This window comes from Trichechus manatus, unplaced genomic scaffold (assembly GCF_000243295.1).
Source record: "Trichechus manatus latirostris isolate Lorelei unplaced genomic scaffold, TriManLat1.0 scaffold00028, whole genome shotgun sequence".
Taxonomy (NCBI): Eukaryota; Metazoa; Chordata; class Mammalia; order Sirenia; family Trichechidae; genus Trichechus; species Trichechus manatus.
Genome location: NW_004443964.1, coordinates 19355440 through 19374319, shown reverse-complemented (window position 1 = coordinate 19374319; position 18880 = coordinate 19355440). Strand labels below are relative to the sequence as shown.

Genomic DNA, 18880 nt, shown 5'->3' with positions numbered 1-18880 from the left:
CAAGACAGATTTGTTTGTTCTTTTGGCAGTATATTCAGTATTCTTTGCCAATACCATAATTCAAAAGCATCAGTTCTTCTTTGGTCTTCCTTTTTCATTGTCCAGCTTTCACATGCATATGAGGCGACTGGATTATTATTTTTTATTTTATTTATTTTGTTGTTGAGAATATACACAGCAAAACATACACCAATTCAGCAGTTTCTATGTGTATCATTTAGTGACATTGATTATATTCTTCCAGCTGTGCAACCGTTCTCACTCTGCTTTTCTGAGGTGTTCCTCCCTATTAGCATAAATTCACTTCCCCCTAAGGTTCCTATCTAATCTATCAAGTTGCTGTTGTCAGTTTGATCCCATTTTGATAGTACTTAAAATACCTTAATGCTCAAGGCAGACTTTTTTTAACTAGTTAAGCTAAACTATTGTTTGGTTAAAACATCTTTTGTTAGCTGTCTTATTATTATTTTGAGAAGCAGTATTGTATAGTGTTGAAGACTATGGGCTCTGCAGTTAGACTGCCTAAATTAAAATTCTGACTCCACCACTTGCTGGCTGTGTGATCTTGGGCAAGTTGATCTCTTCAAGTCTTTATTTTCCTTGTCTGTGAAATGGGGGCAATGATAATTTCTTAAAGAATATTGGTAAGGAATAAATGAAATAACACACATCCAAATGTTTATCATAATATCTAGCACACAGTAAGCATTTAATAACATTGGCTATTACTACTATTTTAGTAGTTCTGCCTCTCACGGTTTTTTAGAATAAATAAATGTAATTGGATTTCTCTCCTTTCCATGCCATCTGAAATTGTATTTCTTGACTTCTTCCTGTACCATGAAAGCTAAAGTTAAAAAACTAGATGAAGTCCTGTGATTTATGATCTACTAACTACTTTTTCTAGCTTTTGCCAACAAATCTGTGTTGGTGAGTATCTATTAGCTATGTCACAAGTGAGTGTTACATCGAAGAGATAACTTCAGGTAGGTAAATGTAATTACTTAAGTCTCCTATAACAGGCATATGATTTTTTTTCCTTTTTCTTGGCAGGAAATTCTTTTGTACTGTTGCTTAGTCACACTTGTTCGTCAGTCTTTGAGTCCTCAAGGGAAGAATTTACGTAAAGATGGAAACTAAAGTACAATTGTTCTGTCAGGTATTCTTTCAAAACTGTTACTAAAAATTCCTTCTTTTTCTTAGTAGTTTATATTATCTCACATCCATAATCAGTGAGCAAATTCATACAGTAATAAAGTTATAAGGAACTTGCCTAAAAACTGAGATAGTTTTTGAGGTTTTTCAGTGGACATGTACTGAACTCTTATTCCAGCAATCCACATAGTACCAAGAGATCTGTGGTATATGATGAGAGTATTTCTTGGGGCAGGGGGCTGGATAATTTTTCAAGAGACTAAAGGATTTGAACTTATACTTGAGGTTGTAGATAATGCAGTTAATGATGTGGGAGTCTAACCAAAAGATAATATAATAGATATCAAGTTTTTCTAGCCTTCTTATCTGTGATTGAGGGGATTTCTTATCCATTGGCCAGTGTTGAGTCCTACTCTTTTAAGCATATTCTTTTAATGATATATAATTTTGTAAAAACATATTTGCTTTAAGCCTTGGATCTGGTGCCACCATATAAGGCATGTATTTATTACTATAATCAAAGAAGTAATTTCTGAGCTTCTTACTAAGTACCAAGACATGAGTGTTATGTTTATGTACATGTATACATACATATATATTTCACTTTTTCATACCTAGTACTTTGTTCATTTTGCCCTTATAAATTTATTTGAAGAGGAATTCTTTTAAAAATTACTAGTTTGTTTTTCTTACGCTATGTGGTCTATGGTATTTGCAATGAAGAGATTGTTGGTCTTGCAAAATTCTATCATGCGACCTCTGGCATCATTTCTATCACCAAGACCATATTTTCTAACTACCGATCCTTCTTCTTTGTTTCCAACTTTTGCATTCCAATCACCAGTAATTATCAATGCATCCTGATTGTATGTTCGATCAATTTCAGACTGCAGAAGCTGGTAAAAATCTTCAGTTTCTTCATCTTTGGCATTAGTGGTTGGTGCGTAAATTTGAATAATAGTCGTGTTAACTGGTCTTCCTTGTAGGCCTATGGATATTATCCTGTCACTGACAGTGTTGTACTTCAGCATAGATCTTGAACTGTTCCTCTTGATGATGAATGCAATAATGGCATTCATGTTCAAGTTATCATTCCCGGCATAGTAGACCATATGATTGTCCGATACACAGGATGGAATACACAGGAATCAAATCGACTACATCTGTGGAAAGAGACGATGGAAAAGCTCAGTATCATCAGTCAGAACAAGGCCAGGGGCTGACTGTGGAACGGACCATCAATTGCTCGTATGCAAGTTCAAGTTGAAACTGAAGAAAATTAGAACAAGTCCGTGAGAGCCAAAGTACGACCTTGAGTATATCCCACCTGAACTTAGAGACCATCTCAAGAATAGATTTGACGCACTGAACTCTAATGACCAAAGACCAAACGTGTTGGGGGATGACACCAAGGACATCATACATGAAGAAAGCAAGAGGTCATTAAAAAAACAGGAAAGAAAGAAAAGACCAAAATGGATGTCGGAAGAGACTGAAACTTGCTCTTGAACATCAAGTAGCTAAAGCAAAAGGAAGAAATGATGAAGTAAAAGAACTGAAGAGAAGATTTCAAAGGCAGCTCAAGAAGACAAAGGAAAGTGTTATAATGACATGTGCAAAGAGCTGGAGATAGAAAACGAAAAGGGAAGAACATGCTCGGCATTTCTCAAGCTGAAAGAACTGAAGAAAAAATTCAAGTCTCGAGTTGCAATAGTGAAGATTCTATGGGGAGAATATTAAACGATGCAGGAAGCATCAAAAGAAGATGGAAGGAATACACAGAGTTACTACACCAAAAAGAATTGGTCGACGTTCAACCATTTCAGGAGGTAGCATATGATCAGGAACCAATGGTACTGAAGGAAGAAGTCAAAGCTGTACTGAAAGCATTGGCGAAAAACAAGGCTCCAAGAATTGACAGAATATCAATTAGATGTTTCAGCAAACGGATGCAGTGCTGGAAGTGCTCACTCGTCTATGCCAAGAAATTTGGAAGACAGCCACCTGGGCAACCGACTGGAAGAGATCCATATTTATGCCTATTCCCAAGAAAGGTGATCCAACCGAATGCGGAAATTATTGAACAATATTGTGAATCACACACACAAGTAAAATTTTGCTGAAGATCATTCAAAAGCGGCTGCAGCAGTATATCGACAGGGAGCTGCCAGAAATTCAGGCAGAATTCAGAAGAGGACGTGGAATCAGCGATATCATTGCTGATGTCAGATGGATCCTGGCTGAAAGCAGCGAATACCAGAAAGATGTTTACCTGTGTTTTATTGACTATGCAAAGGCATTCAACTGTGTGGATCGTAACAAATTATGAATAACATTGTGAAGAATGGGAATTCCAGAACACTTAACTATGCTCATGAGGAACCTGTACATAGATCAAGAGGTAGTCATTCGAACAGAACAAGGTGATGCCGCATGATTTAAAATCAGGAAGGGTGTGCGTCAGGGTTGTATCCTTTCACCATACATATTCAATCTGTATGCTGAGCAAATAATCCGAGAAGCTGTGCTATATGAAGAAGAACATGGCATCAGGATTGGTGGAAGACTCATTAACAAGCTTCGATATGCAGAGGACACAACCTTGCTTGCTGAAAGTCAGGAAGACTTGAAGCACTTACTGATGAAGATCAAAGACCACAGCCTTCAGTATGGATCACAATCTCAACATCAAGAAAACGCAAATCCTCACAACTGGACCAATAAGCAACATCATGATAAACTAAGAAAATATTGAAGTTGTCAAGGATTTCATTTTACTTGGGTCCACAATCAACACCCATGGAAGCAGCAGTCAGGAAACCAAATGACACATTGCATTGGGCAGAGCTGCTGCAAAAGACCTCTTTAAAGTGTTGAAAAGCAAAAATGTCATTTTAAAAACTAAGGTGCGCCTGACCCAAGCCATGGTATTTTCAATCACATCACATGTATGTGAAAGCTGGACAATGAATAATTATAGAAGACTGAAGAATTGATGCCTTAGAATTGTGGTGTTGGTGAAGATATTGACTATACCATGGCCTGCCAAAAGAACCAACAAATCTGTCTCGGAAGAAGTATGACTAGAATGCCCCTTAGAAGCAAGGATGGTGAAACTATGTCTTGCATCTTTTGGACATGTTGTCAGGAGGGTTCAGTCCCTGGAGAAGGACATCATTCTTGGTAAAGTACAGGATCAGTGAAACAGAGGAAGACTCTCAATGAAACAGGTGGACACAGTGGCTGCAACAGTGGGCTCAGGCATAACAATTGTGAGCATGGCACAGGACCAGGCAGTGTTTTGTTCTGTGGTACATAGGGTTGCTATGAGTCGGAACCGATTCGACTGCACCTAACAACAACAACATGTAGTTTATACTTCACAAATTGTTCACCTTTAACCCCAAGTGTTTCAGAGATTCTTTCTTTCCTTTTTCTTCTGTGTCAGTTTCTACTCACAAAGTATTTGACTGTTTCCATTCACCAGGCCTTTGATACAGGTTTTTATGCCCCTCTTTTTAGACCTCTTTTTTTTTTCTGGTTTTTATTTTGGATCATTTTTTTAGGAATCCTTTTATCATTCACGTTAAGTGTCTCAAGGCAGGAAATCAGATTGCCTTTTAGAAATGAGTTGTTAAAGGCTAGCCTCTGTTATAAGACAAATGCATGTAGATTCTAAAAGTCACTGAAAGAGTACTCTTAATTTTCATCTCACATGGAACATTTGATCAAGTAATGTGGTTCGATTGTCTTAAGCAAACTGCCAAAGAGACATTTAATCAGAATATTTTAAACTTTCATTGTTTTTTTTCCAAATGTGTTCATTGCTACTAGGTTCTAGTTAATTTTTGTATAATAAAAAATTATTGCTTTGCACAGTACATGTATACTTGCAGCTTGATGCTTTAAGAGCTGGAATCAGTAACTGTTAGATGCATTCATGAATGCTGTACATTTTCTAGCTGGATAATACACTAATGAAAGTTGGAGGTATTTAGTATATGTACTTAATCTGGAATAATAATGCATTCATGAATAAAATGCTTTTAACAAAATTCCCTTTGATAGCACTATTTTGTAGAGGATTTTGATCTAAAATGAATTATTAGCCTGACCCATAATGTCGTATTTAATGTATATGTGCAAAAAGAGCATGGCTGATTGTGATTCTTGATTGTTTCCCAGGCAGAAGAAAATATTGACATAGTGGATGCTGGCTCTCATTCTTTTGCAACTGACTTGCCATCAAGAAATATTTACAGCAAGAAGTACATCAAGTTTTCTAAAACAACAGAGAAGAAAATTTCACCATTAATTTCACCTGATATTAGGGGTTTGAGCCCAGAACACAAAAAAACGTAAGTTAAAAACTCTGAGCTTTTTTTTTTTTTATTGAATTATATTTTTTTTACATGTTTAAGAGCACCAAAAATAAAACTCACATGTGTTCTCATAATATAGCAAGTATATGGAATCATGTGTATTTGTGACCATTCTCTCAGGAGCATAGTTTTAACTCCCAAATAACCATTCTTACACTTTTTCTCACAACTCTCATAGCCATGTAGAAGACTGTAAATGATTATAGGCTTCCAGTTATAGGAGAGCAAGTATCCATATGTCTGTAAGTTTCACTTAAAGAGAATGTAGGAAGGAAATAGAGAGAAATGTTCTTCACTTGGGCTTAGGTTTGTACTGTTCGTGAAATTCAGCCCCTTGAATCCTCTGGCAATTCTTCTTTGTGTGCTGCATTGCCCGGTTGACTTTCATTAGTTAAAGAAGAAACTCTAGCATTTCATATGCTCCTAGGAGAAATACCCAATCCATATTTTTAGTATTTAAAAAATGACTGAAAAAGAAAAAATACCCATCAGAAAGAGGAAGCCTCTGGGAAAATGTTCAGGGCTTATGTCACTTTATCTTTCTTCTACTAAATGCTAGTCTTACCTGTTGGTGAAATTGAGAATTACCTGCACGTTGTAATTGGAGAGACATCTAAACCAATACCTCTCCTCTACCTACCGTAAGTCTTTTTTCCCCTCTTGTTTAGCCTGACATTTCCATCACTAAGCCATTATGTTAGATGACAAAAGGCAAGGTAATTATTTCCAGAAGACTACATTAAAACTTACCTAGGAAGGGATGAAAGGGGGTGGGAGTGTCCCTTTACCTTCTTTCATTAGTATGGTTTAAATAGGTCAATTAATACCTGAGGAGACACAGTGCCCCAATGTTTTTACTTATTCAGTATTTATGCCAAACCATCCCTATTTCCATAAAATATTTGAGGCAACTCATAATTAAGAAATATACTTATACTTTTTTTAAATAGGTAAAAGATAAAAAAAATCATGTAATGGAGTAGAAGCTATAATTATACCAAAATAGGAAGATTGAATTTTAATGGAGATATATGGGCAGGGGATGGGGGATATAAAGCAGCAAAAGACTCTTAAGTTGTACCCATCGGTGAGTCATTAAATCAACTTAGTAGGTCACTACTAGTTTTTTTTTTGAGAAATAGATTAGAATTGAAGACATTAGAGTGTTTTGCACATCATAAGGGTATTGTTTTGTGAAATTGTTTCAGTTATCTATATATATGTATACTGCATCTCAAAAATTATTTTATACTGTGAATCATATTAACAATACTTGAAAATCATTGCCTTTGTGACTGGAGGACTGCAGAGGGGACTGATCAGAGGGCAGCTTCAGAGGGGCTGAGAGAATGATAATGGTGATGTCAGGGCAGGGATTCAGATTAGATTAGATTTAAAGGGATAGAATGTCAAAAGAGCAAAGTACCTGCTAAGGAAGAGGAATAGGGTACATGATAAAATTTCCCTTATTTCACAACTTTGCTTAGGGCTAAGCTTACCCAAAGATTTAATCTAGTCATTGCATGTGTATCCCCTAAGTATAGAAGGTTACTCTAAAAAGGAGCCATTTTTGCTAAAGGGCTTTTTTGTTTTTATACAAGGAAGACTAAATTAGTTCTAAAATACTGATTTATAAGCACAGTTGGTGTGAGTTCTGGGTCAGAATAAGCCTGTGGTTTGCATAGTTTATTACAGTGATTCCTAAATTTATCTGCATGTTAGAATTCCCTGGCTATCTTTTAAAAATTCCAATCCCCAGGCATCACTCTAAAACAAATCACAATTTCTGGTGCTAGCACATGGGCATCAATATTTTTTTTGAAGTTCTCTATGTGGTTCTACTATCCACACTAGTTTGGGATCTAGTTCATCCCAGAATCTTTCCTAGTCTATAGGGTCCCAGGAGCACAAAAGTAATTTTAGGGTTGTCCTTGTAATTTGGGTCTATTCTGGATTACCTGAAGAAATGTATACCATTTCCAAGAGTATGGGTCTTCTCTTTTCATATTTAATTCAGGCTTTTTGACTCATTGTATAGTCTATGGAGTGTTCGTGCTGTGAGACTTTCTGACAATCCAATAATAAGAGGAGGGAAAGAAAGCAGAATAAGAGAAAACTAAACAATAAGAAAGCAGGATAATGATTAAAAAGCAGTTCGGCTTTTAATACCCAGATTATATTCTTGATATGCTATTTCTTTTTTTTCTATTGTTGTAAAAATGTAGATAATGTTTGCCAATTCAACATCTTTCGTGTGTACAATTCAGTGAGACCAAAAGCATCAATCATATTGTGCAACCATCACCAATACCCGTTGCCAAATTTTTCATCACCATAAACAGAAACTCAGTGCTCCCTAAACAATGATTCCATTTCCCTCCTCCTCCGTAACTACTATTAAACTCTGATCTCTACACATCTGCCTATTCTAGATATTTCATACTAGATCATACAATATTTGTCCTTTTGTAATTGACTTATTTCACTCAGCATGTTTTCAAGGTTAATCCATGTTGTGGATCCATGTATGTGGACTTCATTTCTCTTTATGGCAGAGTAGTATTCCATCGTATGGGTATACCACATTTTGTTTATCCTTTCGTTGACTGATGAACATTTAGATTGTTTCCACCTTTGGCTATTTTGAATAGTGCTGTAATGAATATTGGTGTAAATGTGTCTGTTTGTATCACTGCTTTCAAGTCTCCTGGGTATATACCTCAGAGTGAAATTGCTGGGTTATAAGGTAGCTGTATGTTTTAACTTTTTGAAGAACTGTTCCCTGGCTATACCATTTTACATTCCCACTGGCGATGGATGAGGGTTCCGATTTCTCCACATACTTGACAACATTTGTTGTTTTCCGTTTCTTTTTTTTTTTTATCTTATCCATTCTAGTAGGAGTGAAGTGGTATCTCATTGGGGTTTTGATTTGCAGGATCCTTGGTGGCACAGTGGTTAAGTGCTCACCTGCTAACCAAAAGATCAGCAGTTCGAACCCACTAGCCACTCTGTGGGAGAAAGATGTGGCAGTCTGTTTCCATAAAGATTACAGCCTTGGAAGCCTTATGGGGCAGTTCTACTCTGTCCTATAGGGTCACTATGAGTTGGAATTCAACTCAATGGCAATGGGTTTGATTTAGTTTAATGACTAATGACGTTGAGCGTCTTTTTACGTGTTTGTTGGCCATTTGTATAACCTCTTTGGTGAAGTGTCTGTTCATGTCTTTTGCCCATTTTTTGATTGGGTTGTTCATCTTTTTCTTATTAAGTTGTAGGAGTTCTTTATATATTCTGGATATTAAACCCTTATCAGATATATGGAAACCCTGGTGGCATAGTGGTTAAGAGCTACAGCTGCTAACCAAAAGTTTGGCAGTTCGAATCCACCAGGCGCCCCTTGGAAACCCTATGGGGCAGTTCTGCTCTGTCTTATAGGGTCACTATGAGTCAGAATCGACTTGATGGCAATGAGTTTGGTTTGGTTTTATCCAATATATGGATCCCCAGAATTTTCTCCCAGCCTGTAGGTTATGTCTTCACTTTATTTATAAAGTAGTTTGATGTGCAGAAGCTTTTTAAGTTTTTATGAGATCTGTTTCATCCATTTTGTCTTTTGTTGTTTATGCTTTTGGTGTCACATCTAAGAATCCATTGTTGAAGACTAGGCCCTGAAGCATTACCCTCGTTTTCTTCTAAGAGTTTTTTGGTTTTAGGTCATACATTTCAGTCTTTGATCCATTTTGAGTTAGTTTTTGTATATGGTGTGAGATATGGGTCTATTTTCATTTTTTTGTATATGGAGATCCAGTTGTCCCAGCACCATTTATTAATGAGACTATTCTTTCCTCGTCGATGACTTTAATGCCCTTGTCGAAGATGTTTGTACTTGTTTCTGGACTTTGAATTCTATTCCATTGGTCAGTATATCTATAATTGTACAAGTATCAGATTGTTTTCATTATTATAGCCTTATAATTATGTTTTGAGATAAGGAAGTGTGAGTCTTCCTACTGTGTTCTTTTTCAAGATTGCTTTGACTGTTGGGGGCCAACTTTGCAGCTGAGGATTAGCTTTTCCATTTCTGCAAAGAAGACTGTTGGAATTTTAATGGACATTGCATAGAATTTATATATAGAAAACCTTAAAGAACTACCCACCCAAACTATTGGAGCTAAAAATTAAATTCATCAAAATTTCAGGATACAAAATCAGTACACAAAAAGCAGTTGCATTTCTATACACTAGTAATGAACAGCTGGAAGAGGAAATGAAAGCAATTACATTCACAACATCATCTAAAGAAATAAAGTACTTAGGAATAAATTTATTTAAGATTTTTACACTGAAAACTATAAAACATTGCTGAAAGAAATTTATGAAGACCTAAATAAATGGAAAGGCATCCACCGTGTTCATGAATTGGAAGATTTAATATTGTTATGATGACGGTACTATCCAAAGGCACACACAGATTCAGTGCAATCACTGTCAAAATCCCAATGATGTTATTTGCAGGAATGGAAAAACCCATCCGAAAATTTGTATGGAATTTCAAGGGATGCCAAAGATCTAAGACAAGCTTGGAAAAGAAGAACAAAGTTGGAGGAACACATTTCCCAATGTTAAAACTTACTACAAAGCTAAAGCAATCAAAACAGTGTGGTACTGGCATAGGATAGATATATAGACTAACTGAATAGAAGTGAAAGCCCAGAAAAAAATCCTCACATCTATGCCAATTTATTTTGGGCAAGAGTGCCAGACTATTCAATGGAAAAGGAATAGTCTCTTAAACAAATAGTGCTGGGGAAACTAAACATCAACATGCAAAAGATTGAATTTGGACCTCTGTCTCACATCATATATGCAGATTAACTCAAAATGGATCAACAACCTAAATAGAAGAGCTAAAGCTATAAAATTTGTAGAAGAAACATAGGGGAAAATCTATATAACTTTGGATTTAGCAATTGTTTCCTAAATATGGCACCAAAAGTAAGCAACAAAAGAAAAAAAAAAAAGATAAATTGGACTTCATCAAAATTAAAAACTTTGTACATCAAAGGACCTTGTTGAGAGTGAAAGCACAACCCAGCATGAGAGAAAGTATTTGCAAATTATATGTCTGATAGGGGTTTACTCTCCAGAATATATAAAGAACTACAACTCAACAACAAAAGACAAACAACTTAATTAAAAATTGGGCAAAGAATTTGAATAGACATTTCTTCAGTGAAGATTTACAAATGACCAATAGCACACGAAAAGATGCTGAACATCATTTGTCATTAACGGGATGCAAATCAAAACCACAATGAGATACCACTTCATACCCACTGCAAACCAGTTGCCATCAAGTTGACTCTGAGTCATGGCAGCCTTATGTGTGTCAGAATAGAACTGTGCTCCATAGGGTTTTTAATGGCTGATTTTTTGGAAGTAGATCACCAGGCCTTTCTTCTGAGGCGCCTCTAAGTGGACTCTAATCTCCTTTCAGTTAGCTGCTGAGTGTGTTAACCATTTACACCACCCAGGGACTCTGCACACCCACTAGGATGGCTATAATAAAAAAAGAAAAATAACAAGTGTTGGTAAGGATGTGGAGAAATTGGAACCCTTGTACATTGATGGTAGAATTGTAGAATGGTACAGCCACTGTGGAAAATAGTTTTGTGGCTCTTTAGAATGTTAATCACAGAATTAGTGCATGATGCAGCAATTCCACTACTTGGTATATATACAAAAGAATTGAAAACGGAGACTCAAACAGATACTTGTACGTGAAAGTTCATAACAGCATTATTCACAATAGCCAAAAAGTAGAAACAACCCAAGTGTCTATCAACAGATTAATAAACAAAATGTAATATATCCATACAATGGATTCTTATTCAGCTCTGAAAAGGAATGAAGTTTTGATACATGTTACAACAAGATAAACCTTGAAAACATTATGCTCAGTGAAATAAATCAGGCACAAAAGGATATTGTATGATTCTACTTATATGAAATATCTGGAATAGGCAAATGCATAGAGACAGAAAGAAGATTAGAGCTACCAGGGGCTAAAGTGGGGTGGGGAGTGATGAGTTTTTGCTCAGTAGGTTTTTGCTCAATAGATAGTGGTGATGGTTGCACAATTATGTGAATGCAATTAATGTCATTGAATGGTACACCTAAAATGGTTAAAATGGCAAAGTTTTTGTTGTATATATATGTTTTTCTTTTTAATTTAACTGTATTTCTTACAACTTTTTGACACAGCAGATGATGTGGGCACTACACTTCCACTCACAAGCTCAGTGGAGTTACTTTTCAAACTGACTTTACAATAGCCTAGGTAGGTGTAGAATTATGCTACTCTAATCAATACTTTTTTCTTTGGAAAACAGGCCTTGTGGATACTTATGTCCCATCGGGTTGGTTCAGGGTAGCATACTAACACCTAGAGGCCTAGTACGTGCAGAGTTGGTAACTACAGGGGATGGAAGGCTTAAAAAGAAGGTTCTAGAAGATGAAACTCAAGTTATTTTAACAAAGATTTTTCTTTTAAACATTAAGGTATATATTAACACTTCAGTGACAAAAAATTTGGTTTACCAAGGAATTTGCTTAATAGCTAATAGACCACTGAGTTAACATTAGGTTACACACACCTTACGACAGATATTACCTCAATCTGTTAAATAAGTCAATGTGAAACTAGAAAAAAATTACCAGCTCTGCTTTAGTGCCTAAAGTATCACAGCATCACACTTAGAGAAGTAGAAAGAAATCATATCTTCCCCTTAGTTATTGTCATGCCATACAGATTTTTAAAATGTTAACAAAAATAAAGAAAAAAATCCTTGAAAATGTATTATCAGAGACAATGAAGATAAAGTATTGAACACGTGTGCAAGTGATTCCTCAGCCAGAGCTTAGTTGACTTCTTCCATGCGTGACGTGTCATCATCTCCTTCGAGGAGTGGCATTTCTTCTGTGACAGCAGAACTGGTATTGTCACCGGTAGGGTCATCTTCATCAATACCCAGACCAAGTTTGATCATCCTGTTGCTGTTAACATGTGTGTGGGGATCTTCTAGACTAAAGCCAGAAGACAGGAGTGTGGTTTCATACAGTAAGATGACCAGATCAAAAAGCTATTAAAAAGAATGTCATTGGGACAATTGGTGACATTTGAATTTGGTTTGTAGATTAGAGAATAAGATTGAGTAATGTTACTTTCCTAGTTTTTTTATACTATGGTTATGTACTGTCCGTCACACTAATGGAAAATTTAGGTGTAAAAGGGGCATGATATCTACAACTAGGTGTTAGAAAAATAATATATAGAGAGATAAAATGATAAATGTGGCATGATGTTGACATCTAGGGAATATGGGTGAAGGGTACGTGGGAATGCTTTGTGTAATTCTTGTAACTCTTTGTAGATGTGAAATAAAATAAAAATGAAAACAAAGGCATACTAACCAACCATAATGTGAGACCCTCATTGGGTTCTGATGCAAAGTGTTAAAAAAATTCATGAGATTTATGGAGACAATTGGAAATTTGAAAACTTACTGGATATTTGGTTATATTAAGGAATTATTGTTAATTCTTTAGGTGTCATAATGGTATTGTACATAATGCTTTTTAAAAGAAAAAACACCTTGTAGAGATGCATACTAAAGTATTAGATGAAATGATATGATATTGGGATTTGCTTTAAAATAATAATGGATGGGAGCAGGGATAAAAGTATAGGTGAAATAGGATTGCCCATGAGTTGATAATTATTGAAGCAGGGTGATGGGTACATGGTGGAATCATCATATTTTTCTCTGTATTTTTGCATATGATTGAAAATTTCCATAATTAAAAGCTAAAATGAAGAAAAAGAAAGAAAAAAAGCAATTCAGGAATTATTCCAATTTTCTGTGCAATTTAGGTATGAAACATCAGTATTCCTACATGAAGAAAAATACTCTGACAAAATCAGGAAAAAGAAAAGTTTACAACTGCATAGTAAAAGAACTGAGGTAAAGAATTGGAAATATTTCTTTAAAAAATTTAGTTTATTTTTTATTGTTGTAAAAATAATAGATAACACAACACTTGCCAATTCAACATTTTCACTTATACAATTCAGTGAGATCAGTTATGTCAATCTTGTTGTGCAACCATAGAAATATTTCATTGACCTTCAAGTGGTGTTCTTAGCCCTCAAACATTACATTTTAGTCCAATTATTAAAATGTCACAATCTTAAATATTTCTTCTCTGTCTCTTTCTCCTTCTTCTTCTAGCACAGAACAGAGAATCCTTTTGGAAGACTATGAATTTTTTTTCCTGTTTTCTCCACTAAACCAATAATTTTATTACTGTGTTCTCTGTTAGCATTTCTTCTGCTTTGACAATGACCCTAAGAAACTTTCAACTCATGAAGATATTTCAGAATTATCAAAGATTAAATTATGTTCTATAGTTTTAGTGTTAATGTTTTTTTTGTTTTCTAATTGTTTAATATATTCTCTTTGATGTTGGTATTCTGTAATTTCCCTATATTAGTTTCCTAGGTTGCCATAACAAATCATTAACTTCATGGCTAAAACAACAGAAATTAATCCTCTCACAGTTTTGGAGGCCAGAAGTCCAAAATCAAGGTGTTGGTAGGGCCACACTCTGCAAAAGCTTAAGGGGAGAATCCTTGCTTGTTTCTTCCAGCTTCTGTTGGCACCCAGTGTTCTTGGATTGTGGGAGCATAACTACAATTTCTGCCTTTGTCTTCACATGGGTCTTCATATGAGTTTGTGTCTCAAATCTCCTTCTACCTTATTCTTATAAAGATGCCTGTCATTGGATTCAGGACCTACTCTAAATCTGGGATGATCTCATCTCAATATATTTAACTTGATTACATTGGTAATGACTCTTTTTCCAAATAAGGTCACGTTCACAGGTTCCGGGGATTAGGACATGGACAATCTTTTTGGGTGGCCACCTGTCTTAGGCTGGGTTCTCTAGAGAGAACTATATATATAGAGTTGTATAAATACATACATACACACACACACACACACACACACACATATATATATACACGTAGACAAGGAGAGAGAGTGAGAGAGAATTATCTCAAGGAAATAGCTCACACGGTTGTAGAGGCGGGCAAATGCTAAGTCCGTTGGCCAGGTGTCAGTCCGGAGGCTTCTCCTGATTCACATAGCTGCAGCAGCTGATGAACCCAAGATCAGCAGGTCAGATGGCAGGACACTAGCTCACAGGCTGTAGAGGCTGATGAATCCAAGATTGGCAGGTAAAATGGAAGGCTGCTGACTCATGGGCTGCAGAGGCCAATGAATCCCAAGATCAGCAGGCAGTATGACAGCCTGCTGGCTCAAGTCCCAAGAACTGAAGGTCAGATGATGATGAGCCAGATGTGAGATCCAGCTCAAAAGCCAGTGAACTTTGCCAGAACATCCATATATATTGGATGTAGGCCACACCCCTGAGGAAACTCCTCCTGCAACTGATTGACTGATCACATCATGGAGGTGATTACATCAGATCACAAAATGGAAGATGACTACATCATTACACAACTGCCAGACTGCATCATAGCTGCCAAACCACTGAGAATCATGGCCCAGCCAAGCTGACACACAACCTTAACCATCACACCACCATTCTTTCTACTGCTCTCACTAGGATATACATAGGTTTATATTTGTTTTTATTTCTCAGTCTTTGTGTTTGTTGTGTTTCCTGAATTGAGAATGCATGCTTTCCATCAATTCTGGAAAATTCTTATGCAGTGTCTTTTAGAATATTTCCTTTACTCCAATCTCTTTATTCTGTCCTTCTGGGTCTTCTATTATATATATATTAGACCTTATCATAGATGAACTCTATGTTCTTTAACATTGCTTTAGATTTTTCTCTATTTTGTTCTGAGTAATTTCACCCCATCTGTTCTCTAGTTCACTTACCCTTTTTTCAGCTGAATCTATCTTCTGTTAGTCTGTCCTTTGAGATTTTAATTTCAGAAATTATATTTTTTATATCTAGAAGTTTTATTTGGTTCTTCTTTAAATATGCCTTATGTCATGTTCTTAGCTCATGTTCCATAGTTGTTTCAAGATTTATATCTTTAAGTCAAATATATAAAGTTCTTGGTGGATCTAAATCTTCCATTAGTTGTTTCTCTGATTCTCACTCATAGTAACTTGTGTCCTTGGGTGTTTTATTCCTTTCTTTTTTTCTATCTGGAGCTGAGACAGAGATAGATGTTACTCTCCATCCTCTTTCTGTTAGAGGATAAGTTTTTCCCTTGCCCACTCTTGCTGGAAACATTGCCTTTTGAAGATTTTGGCTGTACGTGGAATCTCAGTACCAATTCCCAACCTTGTGTGATCCTAGAGTCTTGTCTCCATACTCTGCATGATCTTTAAAAGTAAAATTGAAGACACCTACAACTGGAGTCCTCATTTTTTAAAGTGGTATTTTTTTAATCTGCCTAACAGCTTGTCTCTTTTGAATCTTTTTTTTTTTAAGATTCTTTTTTTTAAAAAATTGTACTTTAGATGAAGGTTTACAGAGCAAACTAGTTTTTCATTAAACAATTAATACACATATTGTTTTGTGACATTGGTTACCAACCCCCTGACATGTCAACAGTGTCCTCTTCTCGACCTTGGATTCCCCATTACCAGCTTTCCTGTCCCCTCCTGCCTTCTTGTCCTTGCCCCTCGGCTGGTGTGCCTATTTAGTCTTGTTTTGTTTTATGGGCCTGTCTAATCTTTGGCTGAAGGGTGAACCTCAGGAGTGTTGAATCTTGTTTATGCATGCAATATTAAGTGGATTAGTCAATCATAAGGATAATTTAAAGAAAAATTACCTGTATCATTTGAATAACTGTATTATTTCTCACATTAATTTGCACAGATAGTCAAGGCTTGTGTACGTACTCTAGAGTCTGGTGGTTAAGTCATCTTGTTCTCATTCTACCGTAGGTTTTCTCTGCTTTGTAAGATTCATGACTATAATCAACTAAATATTAATTAGGAGATAATTAGTTGCATACTTAAGAAAAACATAGCTTTGCAGAAGAATACTGTATAGTTTATTTAAAAATTCAGTGTATATAAAATGTAATTTAATTTCAAAAAGCAATTTTGCATCAGAAGAATAGTTAAGTTAGAGGCCAGTATAACTAATTATTTTTTAAGAGGTTTCTAGATTACCAATGTTATCTCAGACACTAAATAAATACATTGTTGCATTTGGCTCCAGATTATCTCTTCCTCTGTGAAGCTGTCAAAGGAGAAGATAACTAAGAAAGAAAGCTCTTTATGTAAGTTGCCGAATCAGTACAGAGTTCACAGGACTTCATCACCTATAAGAAAATCTTCAATTACTGGGTATTTAAATCATTGTATTTTGTTCCTTGAATGTAGGGTTCAGACTTGAGATTTTTCTTTCTAGAATCATTTATCTCTTCCATACAAAGAATGCCAGATAGTTTGTGCAAAGTAAGTGACTATCTTCTTCACAAGGGTAGTGTAGAGATAAGAGTGCTGATTGGAGTCCTGATTGACCTCACATGCTAGCTGTAGGCTCATGTATAATTCACTTTACATCTCTAAGCTTTAGATTCCACATCTGTACAACAAGAAGCTTTTACTAGATGGACTCCTAAGATTTCTTCCAACAGTAACATTCTAAAATTTCAATTATTTACATGTATGGTATCAGATGAATTGTCTTTTTGAGACCTTTTTACTAAGAGGTGATAGAATCTGGAATTCTTTGGCTGTTTACATATGTTCTTGTTTGCCTTATTACACTAATATTCTTTAAAAATTGAATTAAAAGTAGGAAAAGTTGTATCACAGCCAAAGGATAGAGTGGGCCATGGGCACTACTTACCGACTAGGGTAAATTCTGCTCCATGGAGAAATACCACCTAAAGGAAACAAGATGGGAATGTTGGAGTGTAATTTAATTTCAAAAAGCAAATTTATATCAGAAATATAGTTAAGTTAGAGCCCAGTATAATGATTCTTTAAGAGGTTTCTAGATTTTTTTCAAGAAAGACTCTCTGGAGTAAGAGAATTGAAGAATAGAAGACTATTGAGTGCTTGATTTGCGAATACCTTAAAATGGGATTTTGTATATTTTCTTTGCTGCTTTCTAATGTGGCTGTTTCTTTGACAGGAAAAAGGAAACACTTTCTAAACTCTATCAGACGTTATATGATGAAGTACCCTGCGGACACTTGTACTCACAAGAGCTAAATGGTAATAAAAAGTTCTAGAATTTCTTGAATAGATTTTATGATTAAGACTTGTTTCAGTGGTCAGTGTCTCTAACTGTACTCTCTTAGTGGCTTATGGTATCAGCTAATACTACATGATATGGCAAATGCTGTAGGCTGTGAGGAAGCATAAGGTGAGAGTTTAATCTGTAACTATTGTGCTGTATTGGTAAAATAGGCAAAAAATATTTTACATATACTTATTCCAGTCCAAATTTTTTTTTGGGGGAAAGTCAGGATATTTACATACTCTAAGTAAATTAGTAAGCACTGGTGTCACTGATTTCATTTGAATTTAGTCTTTGGTATCTAAATATTAAATCTGATACTACCCTTCACTCCTTTTTGACACTGACCTCTATCATATCTTGGGCCTCTCCTTCAAATTTAGGCTGTTGGGCAGAATCTTCCTGAACATCCTACCCTCTTCTCATTGGAAAAGGTTCCCTTCCACCAGACTAAACCTGTCACTCGTCATTTGGATCAAATTTTCTTCTGCTTCCTCAGGGACTATGCTTTATCAATTTTTATACTCTATGTTTCCCAGGGAAGCTTCTTAAAAGAGTTTTCATTAATTACTCTATTTACTTCCCATTTTACTGAAATTTGGCTTTCATTTCCATCACTCTGCTAAAACTCCTGTTATTGAAATCACTATTACCTATTTTTAGGTCTGTCTCTGTATTTAACACTGTCATCTATTACCTTTTTTTATTTTTAAGTAAAAATTGAACTCAATTTAATTCAACAAACGTTTTGGGAATCTATTTTGAAATAGCTACTTATAATAGAAGAATGAAAAATCTTGCCCTCTAGAAGCTGACAGTTTAGTGAGGGATATTGACTACTGACATGCAAACAATCACAATACCAAGAGCTGTGAGTGAGATATGTACTAAGTGCTATAGGAACACAGAGAACGGATTTAATATTCCCGGGGAAAGCTGTGGAAGTCTTTGCCTATGTGAGCCCTGTATGACTTCCCTGACAGTTTCTGAGAGTTCCTTAGAAAATTGTGGTAGACTGAGAGTTTACTGGC

General features: G+C 35.7%; 1 protein-coding gene across 1 annotated transcript in view; it reads left to right on the top strand.

Moving 5' to 3' along the window:
* Positions 1-1042: 1042 nt before the first annotated feature.
* LOC101342993 (uncharacterized) overlaps positions 1043-18880 on the top strand; it is a 512538-nt gene continuing 494700 nt past the window's right edge. Inside the window, exons 1-5 of the mRNA XM_023729385.1 lie at positions 1043-1159; positions 5341-5513; positions 13474-13564; positions 16818-16945; positions 17742-17824. Coding sequence (XP_023585153.1) covers positions 1130-1159; positions 5341-5513; positions 13474-13564; positions 16818-16945; positions 17742-17824 — 505 coding nt within the window. The 5' untranslated portion in view covers positions 1043-1129. The remainder of the gene's footprint in view (positions 1160-5340; positions 5514-13473; positions 13565-16817; positions 16946-17741; positions 17825-18880) is intronic.